Source organism: Octopus bimaculoides, chromosome 2, assembly GCF_046866305.1.
Source record: "Octopus bimaculoides isolate indiv1 chromosome 2, ASM4686630v1, whole genome shotgun sequence".
NCBI lineage: Eukaryota > Metazoa > Mollusca > Cephalopoda > Octopoda > Octopodidae > Octopus > Octopus bimaculoides.
The window spans coordinates 65,580,980-65,602,342 of record NC_142929.1 but is presented as its reverse complement, the minus strand read 5'-3'; the positions used below and the strand labels follow the sequence as shown (position 1 = coordinate 65,602,342).

Genomic DNA, 21,363 nt, shown 5'->3' with positions numbered 1-21,363 from the left:
TATATATATATATATATATATATATATATATACACATACATATTTACAGAACGAGAACAGGGCTTTATTTTACTGGAAAGTAATACATTTATATTGCAATATTTTTTTCATTGAAAACTTTTTCACTGTTCTCGTTCTGATAATGGCTAAGCATTTAGGCAAGTGTACTGGTATTGATGTGGCAACATTTGAAATATTGTCTAGGTAAATGCAGCTGATGAAGACTGATCAAATTTACGTTGACAAATGTATTTGAAGAGTCAGAAACTGGTCCTGCATTATCTGATTCGCGGTTGTCCATTTCTCGAATGTTCTTCCTAGAGGTAAGACGAATTTTTCATGTTTGTTGCACTCACACATCTTTGCCAGTATATATGCAGTGAAGCTTTACAATAGCGTTGTATTTGTATCGACTGCTATTTCCAGTAAATATTGGTGCCTTCTTGTACCACTCCTCTGTATTTATATTTATATATTTGTATACATATGTTTGTATGTATGTATCACACAAAATTCGTATGAATATATTTGCGTGAATATGTCTAAAAGTGTCTGTGGATGTATATTTATAGATACAGGGTGCAATGGGTAAATTGCTGCCATTTTATGTTTTTAATTTCATGCATACCCATTGTTTTTGATTTTGTCATCTACACAGTATAGTAGGATCAGTTGGGCTCCGTCATAGAGAAAAACAGTACCATGACACAATTCACTCTGCCAGAAATTTGGAAACAACACGTACTGCATGGCATTCGCACCGGAAGCGCCAATACGAACATTTCAGAGTGTTTGGGTGTCAAGCTGAGGACAGTGCAGAGGATTCAGAAAGACTTGGATGAGTCTAATGGTGATTACGAAGCTACAACAGTTTGGAAAACTCTCTCTGATCGTTCTGATAAGAAAAGAATTCCTGAATTTGTTGGTGAGATCCAGGCCCTGATTGACAACGATCCCTCCAAGTCAATCAGGTCCATCACCAGGGACATGGGAATGTCTGAGTTTCTTATCAGGCAGGTAATGTATGAAAACATTCAGTATTCCTCATACAAAGGTAAAATTACTACCTGCTTTTATAGCAAATTCATACAAGTAGTTTATCCTGTCCCCTCCGACTTTTAGTTCATGCAATTGAAAAAACTGCATTATTTATGGGATGACTCAATATATATATATATTATTGTATCTGGAGAGAATCATTCTGTTTTAATGCCTTATCAATTAACACACTCACCAGTTCGATTTCCATTCATTTACTTATTTATTTTGTCTAAAATTTCCGTTGCTTCTTGCAACCTCTTCAATAGTCATTGACTCTGTCTGTTATCGGAACTGCTTTCATTCTGTTTTTTTGTGTGCATGTGTATGCGTCAGTATATATGTACGTATGTATGTATGTATGTATGTATGTATGTATGTATGTATGTATGTATGTATGTATGTTGTAAACTACGTTTATACTGTACACTACATTTCTAGTTCTACAGTTAATGCCAGGGTTAATCTTACATACTATGCAGTTCTCATTGGCGCATGTGATATTCTCAAAGGGGTATGTCCTGCATAATTGTGATCTGATGGAGCTTCCTGGCTTTTCAACGATCTTAATGTTGAGTTTGACCTCCTTCAGAGCTTTCCTAAATCTTCGGGCTAGTTCAGCATGGGCTGTGGCCTCCTCTACAAACATCACTCCTTGATTTTTGTCAGCCTTGTACCATGTGTTCACCCTGTTTGTTTTGTCACAAACTCTCTATATCCGATTCCAGTTTTTAATTCTGTATCTAGGGTAGGTACCACTAGTTTCATTACATATAATGCTAACTTCTTCCTAGCTCCTGTTTATACCCGAACCCTATCTTTCTGGCCATATTCAGAGAATTGCATGCGGTGCATGAAGTGCTATACATGTTTCTTTGTTTCATAAGGTTCGCATAGTGGGGACATGTTGTTCATTATCCTAAGTCTGCTATCAGTATGTTGATTTTCATGTCATGTGACAAAGCTGAGTTCTTATGAACAACATATTTAGAAGTTATAGGTTTCATGTAATAGGAGTGGAGGAGCTGCATATTATTGTTCACAGTGTCAAGGACAGGGAGTCTATTGTTAGGATGCCTAGAGGGATAATCTATAGTTAGGATGCCTAGAGGGATAATCTATAGTTAGGATGCCTAGAGGGATAATCTATAGTTACTTTGATACTTTGGTGGATGGAGTCAGCTATGTCCTGGATGCTCCTCTCAGTTTCTACACTACAGTTACTAGAGTTTGTCTTAACTAGATCATTAATGCCATCTACATAGCTACATAAGGCATTAAAACAGAATGACTCTCCCCAGACACAATAGAATATGCTTCAACATATGAATTCACATAAAGAATCTCGCAAACCAAACACATATATACATATGAATGAGAAGAAATAAAAAGACTGAAACAAATAAGAGGAAGTTAAAAAAAAAAGCAGAAAATATCAACCAACAAAGAAAATGTAAATGGTTATATATCATGTTGAAATGTACTTTTTTGATGTGATGTACTTACAATATGCATAACGTTTCCTGAAATTTCCCTGACAACATTCACATCGAAATCACACCATTCTGTATAAACCTCTTTCATTTTGTTTCTATCTTCTATATTTGTAACAACCTGTGTTAATAAAAATAAACAAAATAATATAACAAATATCATAATTATATGACATGTCCTGCATAACTGTGATCTGATGAAGCTTCCGGGCTTTTCAACGATCTTAATGTTGAGTTTGGCCTCCTTCAGAGCTTTCCTAAATCTTCAGGCTAGTTTGGTATGGGCTGTGGCCTCCTCTACAAACATCACTCCTTGATATTTGTCGACCTTGTATCATGTGTTCACCCTGTTACACGTATATATATTTACGTATATTTATGCGTGTGTGTGTGTATTTCTATGTGTGTATGAATGTGTGCGAGTATATGTATGTGTATGCAATTACAAACATAAAATTACTCAGATAAAGCTTTTGATAACAGTATATTTAAAATGAAATATTCTGATATGTATTCTGTCTATACAGTGAACAGAGTAGCCATATATTCAAAATTAACATTCAAGAAGAGGAAGAAGAAAGGAAAAAGTCAGAATGATGATAATAATGTTACAATACTGTAAAACAAATAAAAGTATGGAATACAAGTAAATAAAAGTATGTAAAGTATCAATCTTCAGGATTTTGTAATTGAAGGGAAGATACATCTGGATTATTTCACTTCGTATTCATGGGAACAATATATTTAGGCTCGGCATTTAAAGTTAAATAAGAGAAGTTAATGTTATGATAGACTCTAAAATTATTATTAAAAGAACATTTACGGTTTAATAAAATTCAACAGTTTATGAAGATGAAAGATGTACTTTTCCCCATGAATAGTACGTCAGTCTTTCATAGGTAAATATTTTCGGACTTCCAATAATTTTGTCAGTGGAAGTATACAAGACTGAATACGGAACTTAAATACACAGCAAAACAACATTTACAGTGAATTTAATTCCAAAATCTATGTGTTGAAACACTAATGGATCTTTTTTAAAACGGGGGCCACATTTTTCATTAACGAAACACTTTGAAACTTGGAACACTGGTAGAATGTGTCATATAAAACATTTTTTTCTCTTAGTCTTCTTTAAAAAAAAAGAAATCCCTAAGTTATTCCATGTTAAAGTTGTCGTATTTCTGTAATTTCAACCAATCACTGACGTCCATTCAGCCGATATACATTAAGTGCCGACTACATAAACAAACGATTCTGAAACAATTCTATCGGTGATAGGGTTAGGGTTAGGGTTAGGGTTAGGGTAAAACAGCAAATTTAAAAAGAAAAAAGCAAATAAAACGAAGAAAAAAAAAGAAAATGAAAAAAGCAAATAAAACGAAGCTATGGCTTAATCAGCCAAAGGAGTAAATATAAACAACTGAATACTTGTCAGTGATTGGTTGAAATTATCGAAATAAGACAATTTTTTACATGAAATAAATTCGAATACAAAAATATTTTTCTGTTCTATAACACAAAATAGATAAGTATACGAAGTTTGAAAGTCTTTCGGTACCAAAAACACTACGTAAAACATTAATGAAAAATGTGGCCCCCGTTTTAAAAAAGATCCACACTAATAACTATTTACTCAGCCATATCGTATTTTAGTGAGTGTTGTAAGCTGATCTACTAGCAATAGCTTCCAAATCACTTTCAAACAGCATCATTATCAAGGAACATGGGCCAATGAAAGAACCTCTGTATGATCTCTCAATCTGAGCGCAATAGCAGCCCACCCTCTTCCTGGTAAAATTCGTAATTGAAAAGATAAATTAAGAGAAAAGTGAAGATAAATCTATGTCCAAAAAATAAAAGGTTGGCTAACCAACGCTAAACTGTCAGTTGATTGATAGAAAATTTAAATGCCAATCCCACAAATAAATGTACCAGACATTAATAAGACAATCGTTAATAAGATAATCATCAATAAGACAAAAGTATAAAAAATATTACTGTATTGAATGTGTAAGTTGCATCCTTGTGTTCGACTGGATATTAACATGTCATAGTCTACTTGCTCAAAAGCTGACCAAGTTAATACAACATCATCATGAATAGAACAATACTACCTTGAATTTATGTCCATACAAGTCCTCTGCAACCGCTGGGACACCAAGTTCAAACAAATAACTTTGCGACGCTTTTGACTTCTTGTCAGTAGCTACATGTTTCCACTGTGAACCAGAAGGCTGGTATTCTATAACTGATTTTGTTTTCATTTTCTTTTTTCGATCTTCACTGATTCCTATAAAGAAAAACAACCAAGTTTACAAATTGATTTATTACATGATCATATACTTTGCTAATCCAAACCATCCTTCATTCATAAACTATAGCTTCAATATGATAAACTGGAACCTAAGTAGAAAAACCAGAAAACTATAACAGCATAGCAAAGCCACCATCCCAAATCAGAAACAAACAAAATATACTAACTTTGCACATAAGGATAGAATAGCCTGACACAAAATGGCAGTTGGACTGGACAAATACTTAGAAATAAAGAATGGAAAACTCATAACTGTAATAAAGGAACATGAAAAAACTCTTCTCTTTACGCAAAATAGTTATAAAATACAAAGCAAAACAAGCTGCTACACTGGTACACTGGTACAATGATTTTAGATAAAAACACAACAGAAATGGTAAAATATACAAAAATAACATGCAAATAAAATTACAAAGCATACTTAGGAAGGCATCGGGAGAAAAACCACTCCATGGTTAATAACCTGCAAGATTTGATAGAGAACAAGTGAGCCAACGTGAAGGTCAACAATGGCTCAAAAGTCTAAAAACAGAAACAGAGGGACTGATTCTTTCTGCACAAGAACAATGTCTGGCCACAAACAACTACAAAAATAAAATCATTGAAATGGATCCTAACACCAAATGTAGAATGTGCCACTAGCACAATGAGACAGTTGATATCATCTCTGTTTGCCTAGTCCTCGCCAAATTTGAATGTATACACAAGCATGATCGAGCTGGCAGCTACATTCACTGCCACCATTTCAATGTCAAAACAATTAAGAAATGTTACAAACATGTACTGAATGCAGTACATGACAATGACCTAGCCACAGTAATCTGGGATCATATACCTATCCAAACTGACTAAGTGATCAAAGTGAACTGTCCAAACATAATAAGAGACTGGTAAACAAACATGCACACTGATAGACATTGCAATCTCTTCTGATGAAAATATGGTGCGAAAAGAAAAGGAAAAACTATCAAAATACAGTGGGATATGGAATTGAAATATTCGAGGTGTAGGGCATGAGGGTGAAAACAATACTACTAGTAACTGGAGCATTAGGTATGATTACAAGATTGAGACCAAATAAAATAACACAGCTCACATTACACAGGTCACACACAACAGAACACACACTAATGTAGCAAAAAAACAAACTGGTGCTGTACAGCAACATAAGGAGTCTACACTCTTTCAATTCCCACAAAAATAAGAACACAATGCTGCACATACCTCAGGAACATAGAGGTGTATCAGGTAGTGCAGGAGAAACTTGCATGAACCTACCAATGAAAAACTTTGCATAATAATGATAATCCTTTTTATTAAAGGCACTAGGCCTGAAGTTTGAGAGGAGGGGACTAGTCAATTACATCGACCCATGTTTCACTGGTACTTAATTCATCAACCCCAGAAAGATGAAAGGCAAAATCAAACTCGGCAGAATTTGAACTTAGAACATAGCAATGGGTGGAATACCACCAAGCAGTTTGTCTAGTGTGCTAATGATTCTACCAGTTCACTGCCTTGATAATAATAAAAATAATACAATATGCATAACAGCAGGTTGTGTCATATAGTTTTACCCAAAGCTATATCAACAAAAGTTTCTTCTATATACTTTGATCTATTTGTTTTTCTATAAGCTGGTCAACAAGAAAGAAACTGTGTATCATCCCTACAAAAAAAAAAACAGGTTAAAAAATACAGAACTAGGAGCAATGTTTTCATTGACCATTTAGAAAACTGCAAGAACTGGCATGAACTTAAATTGCATTTATCTAAAGGAAAAATATGTCATTAATCAGCAAAAAGTTTGGCTAAAAGAACAATATTTTGTTCTTTGAGCCAAATATTTTTTTAGACAACGAATTCTGTAATGCTTGATTCTTTGGCTTATGGCATGTAAAACTTGTCAGTCCATGATACAAATAAAAAATTGTACACTACTAATAATGGAAAAATTTTATAGACTGCAAAATACATAGTCCTTTTTTTATCCTTTCATGAATGCAGATTTATACAAGGTTAAAGTTCAAGACAAAGTGATTCACAGCATAGGAAAGAATATCTGAAATAAGTCAAATATTATTCAATTATTCTACACTTTACACCTAATTAAGCAAATGATGATAATTTTGCAGGATTTTTATGTAATAAAACATGTGATTAAGATTATCTGAAGTTTTTAATACACAGTCTTGGGAATCTATGTTTAGAAAAATCTATTTTCAAGATTGATGATGTGATACTAGATATGTGTGTCAATAATTGCAAGTATTAATAGCCTGGCTTTAGAATTCCATTGATCAAGTAAAGAATTTATATATTTTTCATTAACTGTCAACAAGCATTTCTTTTAAATATACATGCTAATATATGCATTGCCAAACAAATAATAGGACAGTCTCTGTTTCAGATGCTGAGTTTACTCTGTTTACAATTGCCAATGCTAAATTGTGCCATTATTTCTTAGTTGTATGTCTATTTTTTTTTAAATAAATTAGTCAAGAAAGAATGACAATGACATTTGCAGGACAAAACAGACTGGTGTGGTCAATACCCCGCCTAAACATTAGAGGTAAAATTTATGCATGCAATAAAAGAAAAGAAAAGGTGAGCTAAGAGTTGGGATCTTGCCTGAATGTTAGTTATATTGGTTTCAAATGTTGCCACAAGGCCAGCAATTCGGGGGTGGATAAGTCAATTACATTGACCCCAGTGCTCAATTAATATTTATTCTATCGACCCCAAAAGAACGAAAAGCAAAGCCAACTTCGCCAGAGTTTGAACTCAGAACTTTAAGACAGATGAAATGCTACTAAGCATTTTGCTTGGTGTGCTAACAATTCTACCAGCTCGTCACCTTTGTTTGTTATATTAAATACTGTTTTTATTAAATTGAGAGGAATGTCACTGAGGTTTCTTGCTCATGGATTGTTTAAAGTTGTTTCCATCAATGAGAAATAATGTAGTTGCTTGGCCAGGCTACACTGTTCAAATGCTGTTGTTGTTTTAACCAAGATCAGCCATGATTGTACATTCCAGCCGAGACTACTCTGTCTTCTTTTAAGACTGTAAGGTTTTATTGTCAAATCTATGGTCGTGCTTTCCTTACTGTTGATAACTGAAAATTTTTCTTGCAAAATTTCATGGCAGTAAAGTTGTCCAGCTACTGATAATCATCTGGGGCAAATTATTGACATTGAAATTCATTCTGACCCTGATGATGATATTCTTCTCACATGTGCAGACTTTCTTCATGAGTTAACTATGATGGTTAGTGGTTAATAAATGAAATCATTATTTTCTTGTCTCCATTTGCAGTTAAGATTGTTAGTTGAGAGTATCTGATGACAGCTAGTAGTTTCCTGAGTTTTCATATAGACACCTTTCATCCAATAAACTTACACAATCTCTAGTACCTCGAAGGACAATTGATTTCTTGAAAATTCGACTGCTAGTATCCCACCCCTTTTGTTTAAAATACAATCATATGTCAAATACTTGTATTTATTATCAGACATTAGAGATATAGACGATTAGTAAACAAGTTATCAAAGTGATTTAATACTTCACTCCATTTCAAAATCATGTAAGTACACTTATCTTGAACAAAGTCCCTACTTTTGTTCCAAGAAACTATGGTAACCAGGTCAACATGTCTCCTCATGCAGTTTATGTTCATAGCACTCATGGTGGTTTCTGATTGGTGTTTGTTATTTCACCAGTCACAACCTTCACCTTCACATCTTCAACATAAATTATATAAATTGATAATTCTTTTATTTAATTCATAAGATTTACAAAATTACTGCTTCCTTGAAATAAACCTTGCAAACAACCTAGGAAAAATTTCATGCAACTAATTCCTAACTTAATGAAGCTTCAATCAAACAAATCTTTTTGCGATTCAATTTGCTCGAGGAATTTGGTTAGGATATTGATGAAGTATTTTCATGAGCAGGAAGCAGAATCTAATACATTTTAAAGATTCACTAGACTGTAACCATTGTCTTTGCTTACCTTTTTGAGCTCCATCAGACTGCAAACATGGCCTTAGTTTTATGTTGTACTTCCGACAGCACAGTTTTATTGGTCAATACAACTCCTGCATCTTTCCCGTATTATCTGTAATTTTGGGTACAGATATAAATTTATAATTTTTATAAATAATCAAAGTAGTTGACCACAAACTTGAATGAAATTTTTTTTACTGTCTCTTCAGCAGCCTTTTCTCTGTACTGTCTTCTATTGAGTGGAGGCGTAATGTCCCAGTGGTTAAGGCAGCGGACTCGCGGCCATAGGATTACGGTTTCGATTCCCAGACCGGGCGTTGTGAGTGTTTATTGAGCGAAAACACCTAAAGCTCCACGAGGCTCCGGCAGGGGATGGTGGCAAACCCTGCTGTACTCTTTCACCACAACTTTCTCTCACTCTTACTTCCTGTTTCTGTTGTGCCTGTAATTCAAAGGGCCAGCCTTGTCACACTGTGTCACGCTGAATATCCCCGAGAACTACGTTAAGGGTACACGTGTCTGTGGAGTGCTCAGCCACTTGCATGTTAATTTCACGAGCAGGCTGTTCCGTTGATTGGATCGACTGGAACCCTCGACATCGTAAGCAATGGTGTGCCAACAACAACTATTGAAATATCATATTCAGAATGGTTCCGCAACATGTAGATTTTTATTTTTATTTATCATTCATTGTATCTGTATTTCTAATATCATCATCATCATCATCATTCATGAATGAATGAATGCATGCATGCACTCACACACACATACACACATATATATATATCCTTTACATTCGTTTATGGGAAACATTTTTGAATATGCATATAAAAACCCTTATTGCATTATGCCGGCCACAGCCTAATGAGACTAACTGGCAATAGCAGTTTAATGGGCTTGTACCGAGCTGTCCCCATATAATGTAGAATGAATATAGTAATAATAATCCTTTCTACTATAGGCACAAGGCCTGAAATTTCAGTAGAGGGGACTAGTCGATTACACTGACCCCAGTTCTCGACTGGTATCATTTTATCAGTCCCAAAAGGATGAAAGGCAAAGTCGACCTCAGTGGAATTTGAACTCAGAAGGTAAAGACAGACACATTGCTGCTAAGCATTTTACCTGGTATGCTAATGATTCTGCCAGCTCACCACCCTAAATGTAGTAGTAATAATAATAATAATAATAATAATAATAATAATAATAATAATAATAATAAAGGGTCACAGAAAACGAGAAAGCAACCATACTCTGGGATATGCCAATACACACAGATAGAGAAATTAAGGCAAATAGACCAGATATAGTTGTCAAAGATCATGAAGAAAAAAAATGCTTTCCAATTGATGTATCAATACCAGCAGATGACAACGTTTCCCTAAAAGAAATGGAAAAACTTTCAAAATACAAAGACCTGGAAATAGAGGTAACTCGAATGTGGAATCTAAAAACAGAAACAATTCCTATCATAGTAGGTGCCTTAGGTATAATAAAAAAATATTCAGACAAATACATAACAAAAACACCAGGACTTACAAATATATATAACATACAGAAAATTGCACTACTGGGCACTGCACACATCCTACGCAAAACACTTTCAATACAGTAACCATAAGAGCATCACAGCAAACCACAGCACATACCCAAGGCACACAGAGCTGCGCTCGGTAGTGAAGTGAAAGCACGTTATAAAAATAATAGTACTGAACAATAATAATAATAATCCACGGATGGAATTTACAAATATTTTGATATATTACTATGCGTGTTTCCATAAATCACATGTTTCTTACAATCATAGTCCTTATTCCTGGGATGATTATAGTACAGTCAGAAGTATCCATTAACATTGAGTGGATCATATTCATGTGTTCATTTCCTCAGGTGATATGGCATTAATATTGGAAGCAGCGAATGTATAACTGAAGGTTGTTTATCAACTTTGACCAATGAAAAAAAGGTTAATTGGACAGTTCTGTATGTATTTGGTGAGGAGGAGTAGAAGGTGATGGAAAGAGAGAAAGGAATGGTAATTATGAAAGAGGGGGAGGTATGCATTGATACTAGACTTCTTTTGATATTTGAGTATACAGATGTGGGGATGCATTGCATAGGTCATTGGTTTGAACTGTGACTACAGCAGGTGACCCCTAAATGAATTCAGATGTAGTAGGGTCAACAAGTATAGCTCTTTTGCTGTTGGAGTTCATTATCTGAGTTGACAAATGATATTCTCTTAAAATGTCCTTTTAATTACTTTTGGTCGTAGAATGGTATAGCATATAGCACATGAAAATAATGGTTATTTTGTTTAGTAAGAAAATATTCAGCTCAGTCGCATTCATCATGATCCAGATCACATTTCCAGTATGCCTAAAGCTACAAAGTTTTCCAAAATTGAGCAAGAAAAGATTCTTGCTCTGAAAGCAAAAGGAATGAGTAACTGGAAGATTGCTGAGAAGATTCGGTGAAGCAGAACAAAAGTGGAGAATTTTCTGAAAGACACTGATAAGCTACAACAGGGTTCATGCTGGTGGAAGTACTAAGGCTACATCAGAGGGATGAAAGGGCCATTGTCAGAGCTGTGAAGAAGTTACACTGCTCTTCTGTTTTCAAAATAAAGGCATCAGTAGGAGTAGGAGCCTCACCATTCACTGTGTAATTTTGAACTATGGTTTCCACTTGAAGAAGCGGCTGGGACATCCGTTATTCTCCCTTTTCCACAAAGCAGTTAGATTCAAATGTTTTTAGTAGCATCAGACGTGGGATGGTAAATAGAACAGGGTTCTATTCTCCGATGAGAAAAAATGGAATTTGGATGGCCCTGATGGTTATAAGTATTACTGGGCAGATAAATGTATACAAAATTTTACTTATTTCAAGCGGCAGAATAGTAGAGGAGGTTTGTCATGCGGGGAGCAATATTTGCCGTTGGGGAGCTGCCACTTGTCATCATGGATGGCCATTTCAATGCTGCATGTTACATCAATATGTTGGATGAGGCTCACATTGATAAAAAAAGGAAGAAGGTTCTGTGGCAAGAATTTTATATTTCAACAGGACAGTGCTTCTATTCCTAAAGCAAAGGCAACTTTGGATTTCTACCAAGCAATCAAGGTTCAAGTCATGCCATGGCCAGCAAGAATTCCCAATCTTAATCTCATATAGAATGCTCATGAACATTATGTATACTGAAGGCCAGCAGTATTCATCTGTTGATGAACTCAAAACAGCAATAAAGAAGGCCTGGGAAGAGCTTCCACTTGATCTGTTGCAGAAGTTGATTGATTGCATGAAATCATGTGTTTTTGAAGTAATTCAGAAAGGTGGTGGTCAAACACACTATTGTTGATGTATTGCATGAGAATATCATTGAAATATATCATTTTTGCAGCATTATTCAACATAGTGTTATGGTTTTGAACAGGGGGTTTCTGGCTCTGTATGTTTTTTTTTTAATTATTATCTAATTTATTTTGAGATTTCAGTAAATTTGAATGTTGCAATGCTTTCTATTTTATATCCTATAAAGAGGCAAGTTTCATGAATTTGGGTAGTATATTTCGCCAGAAAAACAGACAGAGCTCTGGCTTTATAAATTGGTTTTACAAACAGTTTAATAGTCAATTGCCCAACAATATTCTCAAGTTAAATTTTTTGATCAAATGAATAAATTTATTGATTTCAGGGCTGAGTTTCTCCACATGTCTGAGAACATCCCACAAAAATGAGACAACAATTATCAAGTATTCAGAACGCTCTGTTCTATCTATTTGAAACTAAATACATTGCTTCATTGGGATTTAAATATTTTGGCAACAGATAAAAGAGAGAAAATAACCTTAAGCAGAAGTGAGCATATTTGAAATATTTCTCTCTTTCTTTCTCTTTCTCTCTCTCTCTCTCTCTCTCTCTCCATTTCCCTCTCGCTCTCTCTCTTTCTTTCCTTCTTTTCCCTTTCTCTCTAAATAACGATGCACCTCATGTATTATTTGGTTTCTTTCCAATATTTAAAAAATATTCTGATGCTTTCCCCTATGGAAAACATCTTGCCATTTTTTTTTATTTTTGTCAATAAAAATGATTACACCATTTCTCACAAATCAAGATCAAAATAGAAATATTTATATAATGTCTGTAGATATTGATGGGATTAAAGCCATGTGTTTGGTTTAAGATAGAGTTGGAACAAATCCAGAAATTGTCCAAGCAATACATTACTAGAGATTTGCACAAAGCATATGGCCCATTCTAAATTTGTTCTTAATACAACTATACAGATTTACTTAAGAGTCAAAATAAAATAGAAACATGCCAAGCTTTCTTAATAGAAGTAATGTTATTAAGAAATAAGAGTCGCAGTTGGTTAAGTGTCAAGTAGTTTAGCTGCTTGTCTGCATTGCTCAGTTCAACTAAAATCATAAAGATGCCAAGAATAGTAACTGATCGCTAAAATAGAAAACAAGACAAGGATAAAATCTTTCATGGCTGAATAAGAGAAGGCCAGTACTCATAATAGATTTCAGGGCCTCTGAGACTGCTGGGTGGAATCAAGGAAACTATTCTCATACCTTGAATTATTGCTATAAAGCAGTCTCCACTAGAGGCACCGAAGAGCCAGCTGGTACTGTTCAATTGGGCAACAAAATAGGTCTTGCACGAAAGAACAGGAATGGTTTCCATCAGAAACCTTCATCCACCAAGTTTCACCTCCAAGGCTTTGGTTGACTAGAAGCTATGGTTAAAAAAACACATATCTAAGGTGCCGTGCAGCGGAATTCAACAATACGAAGCTATTAATACTTCCTTAACTACAAAGTTATATCTGCACTTGAAATATGAATATAGAAATAAATCATCTAAATGGTCAAATAATGTGATAGTAGAAAGTTGCCATTGCTTTTTATTGATCTTGATTATGAAAGACGAAGTTGACTGCAGTGAGATCTGAACTCAAGACAAAAGATGTATTGAATACGTGGTCAGCTACATTCTTGTATCTTTCATCGAAATTTGAAGTAAGAAGCAAGAGAGGCAAACTTAAAACTTTAGAAAAAGCAGATATATTAGAGTGTTACCCAAATGCTTGTGGCAATTATTCAACCTCTTTGCATTGTGAATTCAAATCTCACTAAGGTCCACTTTACCTTTCATCCTTTCCAAGATTTATGAACAAAATTCCAGTCAAGTATTAGGGACATTTTTTTCGTCGATCTTTCTCTTAGAGAATAACTTGATGTTTCTTTCTTTCGAAAAATTATATACTTTCCTTAAAGAAATATCCACACTAGGGCATTAGAATAGTGTTATAATATAGCAAACAGTCTCCATACAGTACGCTTGGATGGAAGGATTGGCTTGGCTAGGCTGAGTATAGGTGTAATATGTTTGCTGTGAAAAAAAGGTTTTCACAATTCCATGTCCCACTAAAAAAAAAGAAGGGGAATCCCACGCCCCACTACAATTTTACTGTGTCCCATGTTGGGAATCATTGCTTTATACTTTTGAGTACACATTTCTTATTTTTCAAAAAGAATATTATTGACAATGACTTTGAAGTTTTGGCCAACTAAGCCATCATCGGACTATGCATTGATGGCTTAGCTGACTGAAACTTTGATGTCACTGTCAACAATATTCTTGTTTAAGAATTATATATAATTTGGTGTATCTGGGGAAAGTCATTCTATTTTAATGCCTTATTAATTAACACACTCACCGGTTCGATTTCCACTCATTTACATTTTTTCTTCTAAAATTTTCATTGCTTCTTGCAACCTCTTCAATAGTTGTTGATTCTTGAAGAGGTTGCAAGAAGCAATGAAAATTTTAGAAAAAAAACTGAAAGAAGCCCGTCATGTATATATATATATATATATATATATATATATATATATATATATATATATATATATATATATATATATGTATGTATGTATGTATATATGTATGTATGTATAGATAGATAGATAGATAGATAGATAGATAGATATAGATATAATGTTTGTGTGTCTGTCCCCACACCATCATTTGACAACCAATGCTGGTGTGTTTACGTTGCCGTAACTTAGCGCTTCAGCAAAAGAGACCGATAGAATAAGTATTAGGCTTACAAAGAATAAGTCCTGGGGGCAATTCGATTGACTAAAGGCAGTGCTCCAGCATGGCCACAGACAAATTACTGAAACCAGTAAAAGAATAAATGAATAGATAAGTAAATGAGTGGAAATCACACACACACACACACACACACACATGCACACACACAAACATCCATTTCATATACACATTCATACATCTTTCACTTTCTCCTCTTTTTCACTTTAAAACAAAAATAACAAAAGTAACAGGTGATTTTCAGGATAAAAATTATTAAAAACAAAGCTTCTACTCATGTAAATTGATTACTATTGTTTGGATAGTTCCAATAAGTCCAGAAGTTAAATTAAGTATATATACATGCATAAGTAGTGTGAATTCTCATTCTACAAAATGGCAAACGATTCCGTGAATACTTTATCGTGCAATGCAGAGTAGTTAGTATAGTATGTGTGTGTGTGGGTGGGTGGGGGTGTTAAATGGATATGTAGGTAAACAGATGGATAGATACATACATACATACATACATACATACATACATACGTACATGCATGCATGCATACAAACATAGATACATACATACATACATAGATACATACATGCATACATACATACATAGGTAATATGGATAGACAAGCACACACACACACATACACACATACATATACAAATGAAGACAAACACATGACCATATACACACACACACAAAAACACAAGCATGAATATGCAGAATACATACATATATACAAACGTACACACACACACACACACACATATATATATATATACATATATATATATATATAGGCATACACAACTCAAAACATGCACACACAAGGAAACAGAGGTACACACACAAATACAAACATGAACACACAAACATATTAATAGGCGACGAGCTGGCAGAAACGTTAGCATGCCGGGCAAAATGCTTAGCAGTATTTTGTCTGCCGCTACATTCTGAGTTCAAATTCCGCCGAGGTCGACTTTGCCTTTCATCCTTTCGGGGTCGATTAAATAAGTACCAGTTACGCACTGGGGTCGATATAATCGACTTAATCTGTTTGTCTGTCTTTGTTTGTCCCCTCTGTGTATACCCCCTTGTGAGCAATAAAGATATAACAAACATATTAATATGCAGAATACATACATATATACATACATACAAACATACATACATACAAACATACACACACATACATATATATATATGCATACACACACACACACATACATACATACATACATACATACATGCATGCATACATACATGCATACATGCCTACATGCCTACATCTGGCAAAGGCACCTACTACCTTAATTACTGCTATAGAGAGACTCACAAAGACATGGACAACTATTCTAATCCTTACAACTGAGAACAGAATAACTGTTTCTAATACTATAGGCGTTACAAAGGAAATTTTCCAGGGAGATAGTCTTTCTGGACTTCTTTTCATTTTGGCCCTGAATCCATTATCGTTCCTCCTGCAAAAAAACAAATGGTTACATGCTAGGTTCTTCAACTGCTAGAGATATCAATGTAACTCAGAATTTCTTAGCAGATGACCTGAAGATTTATGCTAAAAGTGTTAACAATGCCAAAAAAACAAATGGAATTAATAACAACATTTTCAGCTGATATAGGCATGAAATTTGGTCAGCAGAGATGTTCATATTTGGTTATAGAACGAGGAAGGTCAGTCCCCCAAACCCAAAACTTGTGCATCAACAGTCTCTCTATCTCCCCCATTCCACACAAAAACTGTTACAAGTACAAGTACAAATGTTACATAGACGAAAGTGTATCATATGAAGGCACTGTGAATAAAGATAGAGTGACCTGGGAACATTACACCAGACTTAGGAAAATGTGACAGTCAGAACTCTCCTCTTACAACAAAGCAATATTCTACAATGCATTTGCAGTACCAGTGCCGATCCTAATATTTGAGATACTTGATTGGGCTGTAGAGGAAATCCACTCCATAGATATCAAAACCCACAGAATCTGGACAACAACTGGGAATTTCCACAGAAACAGTAATGTTGAAAGGCTCTATCTAAGAAGAAATGAAGGTGGTAGAGGCCTGAGATCAGTGCAGGCGGCCTTCGAATGCCATATGGTATCACTCAGGCAGCACCTGCTAAACAACAACAGCAAAAACAAATATATTAACGCAATCCTCAAAGGCGAAGTGTGCAACATTGTACGAGTTGGCAGTGGATTCCTCATGAAACACTCTCTTCCTGATGATCTATACAGCCCCAAAACAGCTGCACTCTCTTACCTCAGAGAAGACTTGGATGGAAAGCTCTCAGCATACAAAAAAAAAAGACCATGCATGGGTATGTTGTCCGAAAACTTGAAGAAGACAGTAGAATTGACATAAAGCGCAGCCTCTCTTGGACACAGGATCACTACATCACATCACATTTTGAAGGCTATGCATTTACAATCCAGGAACAGGAGATTACCTGGTGAACAAGAGAGACAGTGATGCTCTTGTAATCCCAAGGTGCAACCACATGTGTAGGCTATGTCCATGTTTCTGTGGAAGACATTATGCCTGTGATTAGCAGTTATCCTAAAATGTTGTCACGGTACTATCTCCCTATGCGGCATGATGTTGTTGCTAAAATAATTTACAATGCCATCCGTAAAAAAGACTGTCCTTAAATAAACTTAGAAAATACTTCTGCTATGGAATACATTCATAAATACCAACACAAGGAATACTGGTGGAATATTCCCATCAAAACTTCTGTCAAATGTAAGCATCATAGGCCAGATGTTGTTGTTTGGGATAGAGGGGTAAATGTATGTACCATCATAAAGGTTAGCTGTCCTGAAGATATATATATATATATATATATATATATATATATATATATATATTGATAGGAAGGACAACAAAAGAAAGAATGAGACCTCGATATTATGTAAATAGAGGAATTTATCTGTAAAAATATGTGACACTTATTCGGTAGCCATGATAAAACTCCGAGTTTCGGATGCTGGGGTGGGAGCCCACGCCAACAGGAATTTTCAATGGCCAGATAACTGAAGAGATGTTGGCGTGGGCTCCCACCTCGGCATCCGAAACTCAGAGTTTTATTATGGCTACCGAATAAGTGCCACATGTTTTTACAGATATATATATATATATATATATATATATACATAAGAAAGTTCAGATATAGGAAATATAGAAATAACAGCTAAGTGGTGGCTATCAGTCATGTGGCGTAGAGAAATAGACGGATATAGCAATGACGTGAATGGCTTTAAGTCTAATTGACTACGAAGCAAAGAGTAGGGTTAGTGAGCTGTTTTTATTAATGGAACGCTAGACATTCTAGAAACTTCCAAGGGGAAATGCTAAACTTCTTGAATAACTAAGAATCATGTCTCATGACACAGATGCTTCGAGAAACTTAGAAAGGGAGGTTACTCGATAATCTTTCTTGGAAGGGGGATCATTCAACTATCTAGCTACCGCTACACCTCCTTTCACACTAATGAAAAGGAAATGTATAGATAACTAGACAGACAGATTAGCTGAATAAAGAAACTTGGTGATAGAAAATATTTTGAAAGAGTGAGATTTAAAAGAAAAGAAGATCAATATACATTTTAAGACCAGGACACGAAAACAAAAAAACAAAAAACAGCCAACTAGGTGTAAAAAAAAATGTGTAGAAAACGGATATGAAAACAAAGATTTGCGCAAACGAACGAGGTGGGATGGTGGGGGAGGACTTTCGGAAAATTCACAAGATCCGAATTTTCCTTCATAACTTTCAGGAAAATGAATATATATTAGTGCAATTTTACAGGAACACCTTTTAAACAGCACATATTACGATTATAAGGAAATTCTTGGGGAAAGTGGTTTCTGAAGGGGTGGGGAGAGGACTGTAGGAAAATTCACACGATCCGTCTTTAACTCTCATAACTTTCAGGAATTAGTTTAGCACCCGGTCACCAAAACGAAAAAAAAATTCTAATAGGTGTAAAAAAAAAAAAAAAACGTGTAGTAAACGAATATAAAAACAAAAATTTGCGCAAACGAACGAGACGTGGGTAGGAGAGAGCAAAATTCATACGATCCGATTTTTCTCTTCATAACTTTCAGGATAATGGATACCTTTTAGTGAAATTTTACAGAAGCACCTTTCAAACGGCATAGATTACGATTATAAAGAAATTTATGGCGGAAACGTTTTCCGAAGGGGTGGAGAGAGGACATTGAAACCAGGATGCAAAAATGCCTCACCCTAACAATTTTGAAGATAGCACCCAGAGAAAAAATACACACACAAAACACTGAAAGACTTTGGAGAGACATAAAAGAAACAATGAAAGAGCCACGAATTCGATCAAAACATCTGCAACGATATCTTGCAAGGTATTTATTTATAACTTCTCAACATGAAGAAAGTCTGTTGCACAAGTTCTTCAGTTCTTCATAGAGGCAGCCAAGTTATACCTTCCTCTCTCGAATCGTTGTCGTCAAATAATTACCAACCAAGATGAAAGTATGTACAACAAATTTTGGGTCATCTTTCGATACAAGTACTGAAACTAATGTAAATAAATTGATGACATATATATACAGCTTGTCGCGGTATTTAAAATCTGGTGAATCCAAGAACTCACTAGGTTTAAATAGAGCCAATATCTTCCAAAGAGAGAGAGAGAGGGGGGGAGAAAGGGAGAGGTGTTGTGTATGTGTGTAGGGGAAGTGCCGACTTGATGTAAATAAAGAGATGACAGAAAAAGGATTAGGATCGAAAGATCGCCAAATTTTTGTTTTCATATTCGTTTTCCACACAGTTTTTAACACCTACTAGGCTGATTTTTTTTTCTCGACTGGGTCTTAAACTGTATATTGACCAAAAAAAAAAAAAATACAGAGTAAATCAAATAGTGAATCAGAGAAGAAAATGAAAGTATTATCTTACCTGCAGTATTAAGAAATGCATCATGGTTGGGGATTTCATCATCAATTTGTTCCCATTTTCCAACAAAACTTTCCATCTTAAATTTGTGTTATGAGAAAACAAACACCCACTTTAATCGCTCGAAAGTTTTCCTTCTTTCAATGATATGCTAACACTTAGGCTATAAATGGGTGAATGAGTTCCTGGAGTGCTGCCCGATAAAGTGTTTTCACAAACCGGATTTAAATTATATTTAGATCAGTAAAAAAAATAAAGAAATAAAATAAGGCATCGCACACAAGCATAACATTAATGTATATATGTATGTGTATGTGTACGTCTAATGGTGGATTGGTGGACGCTGGACGGTTGATTGACGCGAGCTGGCAGTTATGGAGGCGTCGGACAAGATTTGCACTATCTGACCTGGCTCCCTGCGTCCTGAGTTCAAATTCCGCAGCAATTCAACTTTGCTTTTCGTCCTTTCCCGGTCAATAAATAAAATGCGAGGTCAGTGCCGGTGTCGACACTTCCCCTACACACATACACATCACTTCTCTCTTTCTCTCTCTCACTCTCTTTCTCTCTCTCTCACTCTCTTTCTCTCACTCTCTCTCTCTCTCACTCTCTTTCTCTCACTCTCTCTCTCTCTCTCTTTGGAAGATTATTGACTCTATTTAAACCTAGTGAGTTCTTGGATTCACCAGATTTAAAATACCGCGACAAGCTGTATATTACGACGGCGTCCCTGATGACAACGAGTAGTTAAGAAACCCCTTCCTTTCTCAATATCTAATATCTTTATGTAACGGTTGTAAGATGAATGGTAGATGTCGAGTAACCAGAATGTGATGGATGCTGTATGATCGGTGCAGTGGTGATGGGCATAAATGACAAGAAATAATAACAGTTAAATTGGCTTTTATTTACTGTGACATTATACACAACTGTTTTGAGTTGTCAATATATAGACGTCTGTTTCCGCCAAGGCCGACTTTGCCTTTCATCTTTTCGGAATCGATAAAATAAGTACCAGTTGAGCACTGGAGTCGATGTAATCGACTTACCCCCTCCTTTGAAATTGTTAGTTTTGTGCCAAAATTTGAAACCAATATATAAAAGACTGTTAAGGCGGCGTGCTGGCAGAATCGTTAGCAAGCCGGACAATCTGCTTCTGCTGCCCATTTTGTAAGCAACTCTGGTCATTTTCGTCTACTGTTACGCGACCGAAAAAGGAGAGAACGTAAGAGAATTTACTTCTTTGAAAGTTGTCGAGCGAAAAGGTTAAGAGATGTTTGTTACTTCGGTGACATATCTTCTTTCACTGGCAGTGCTGAAGAAAGAAAACAAACATGTACCTCCGGGTAAAAAAGAATTCTACTTAGTGTTCTGTATTTATAATAATTTCCTAGATAAAGTAGGTCAGGGGAACAGGATTTTTCGTGGGATGAAT

At 35.3% G+C, this 21,363-nt stretch overlaps 1 protein-coding gene across 1 annotated transcript; it reads right to left on the bottom strand.

Annotated features, from left to right (window-relative positions):
- Nucleotides 1-2,484: 2,484 nt before the first annotated feature.
- Nucleotides 2,485-20,607, bottom strand: LOC106877000 (uncharacterized). The gene is made up of 3 exons (XM_089346582.1): nt 19,932-20,607; nt 4,649-4,824; nt 2,485-2,652 (listed from the first exon to the last, which is right to left on the bottom strand). The coding sequence occupies exons 1-3, from the start codon at nt 20,005-20,007 to the stop codon at nt 2,500-2,502; spliced, it is 405 nt and encodes a 134-aa protein (XP_089202708.1). The 5' UTR covers nt 20,008-20,607; the 3' UTR covers nt 2,485-2,499.
- Nucleotides 20,608-21,363: the final 756 nt, after the last annotated feature.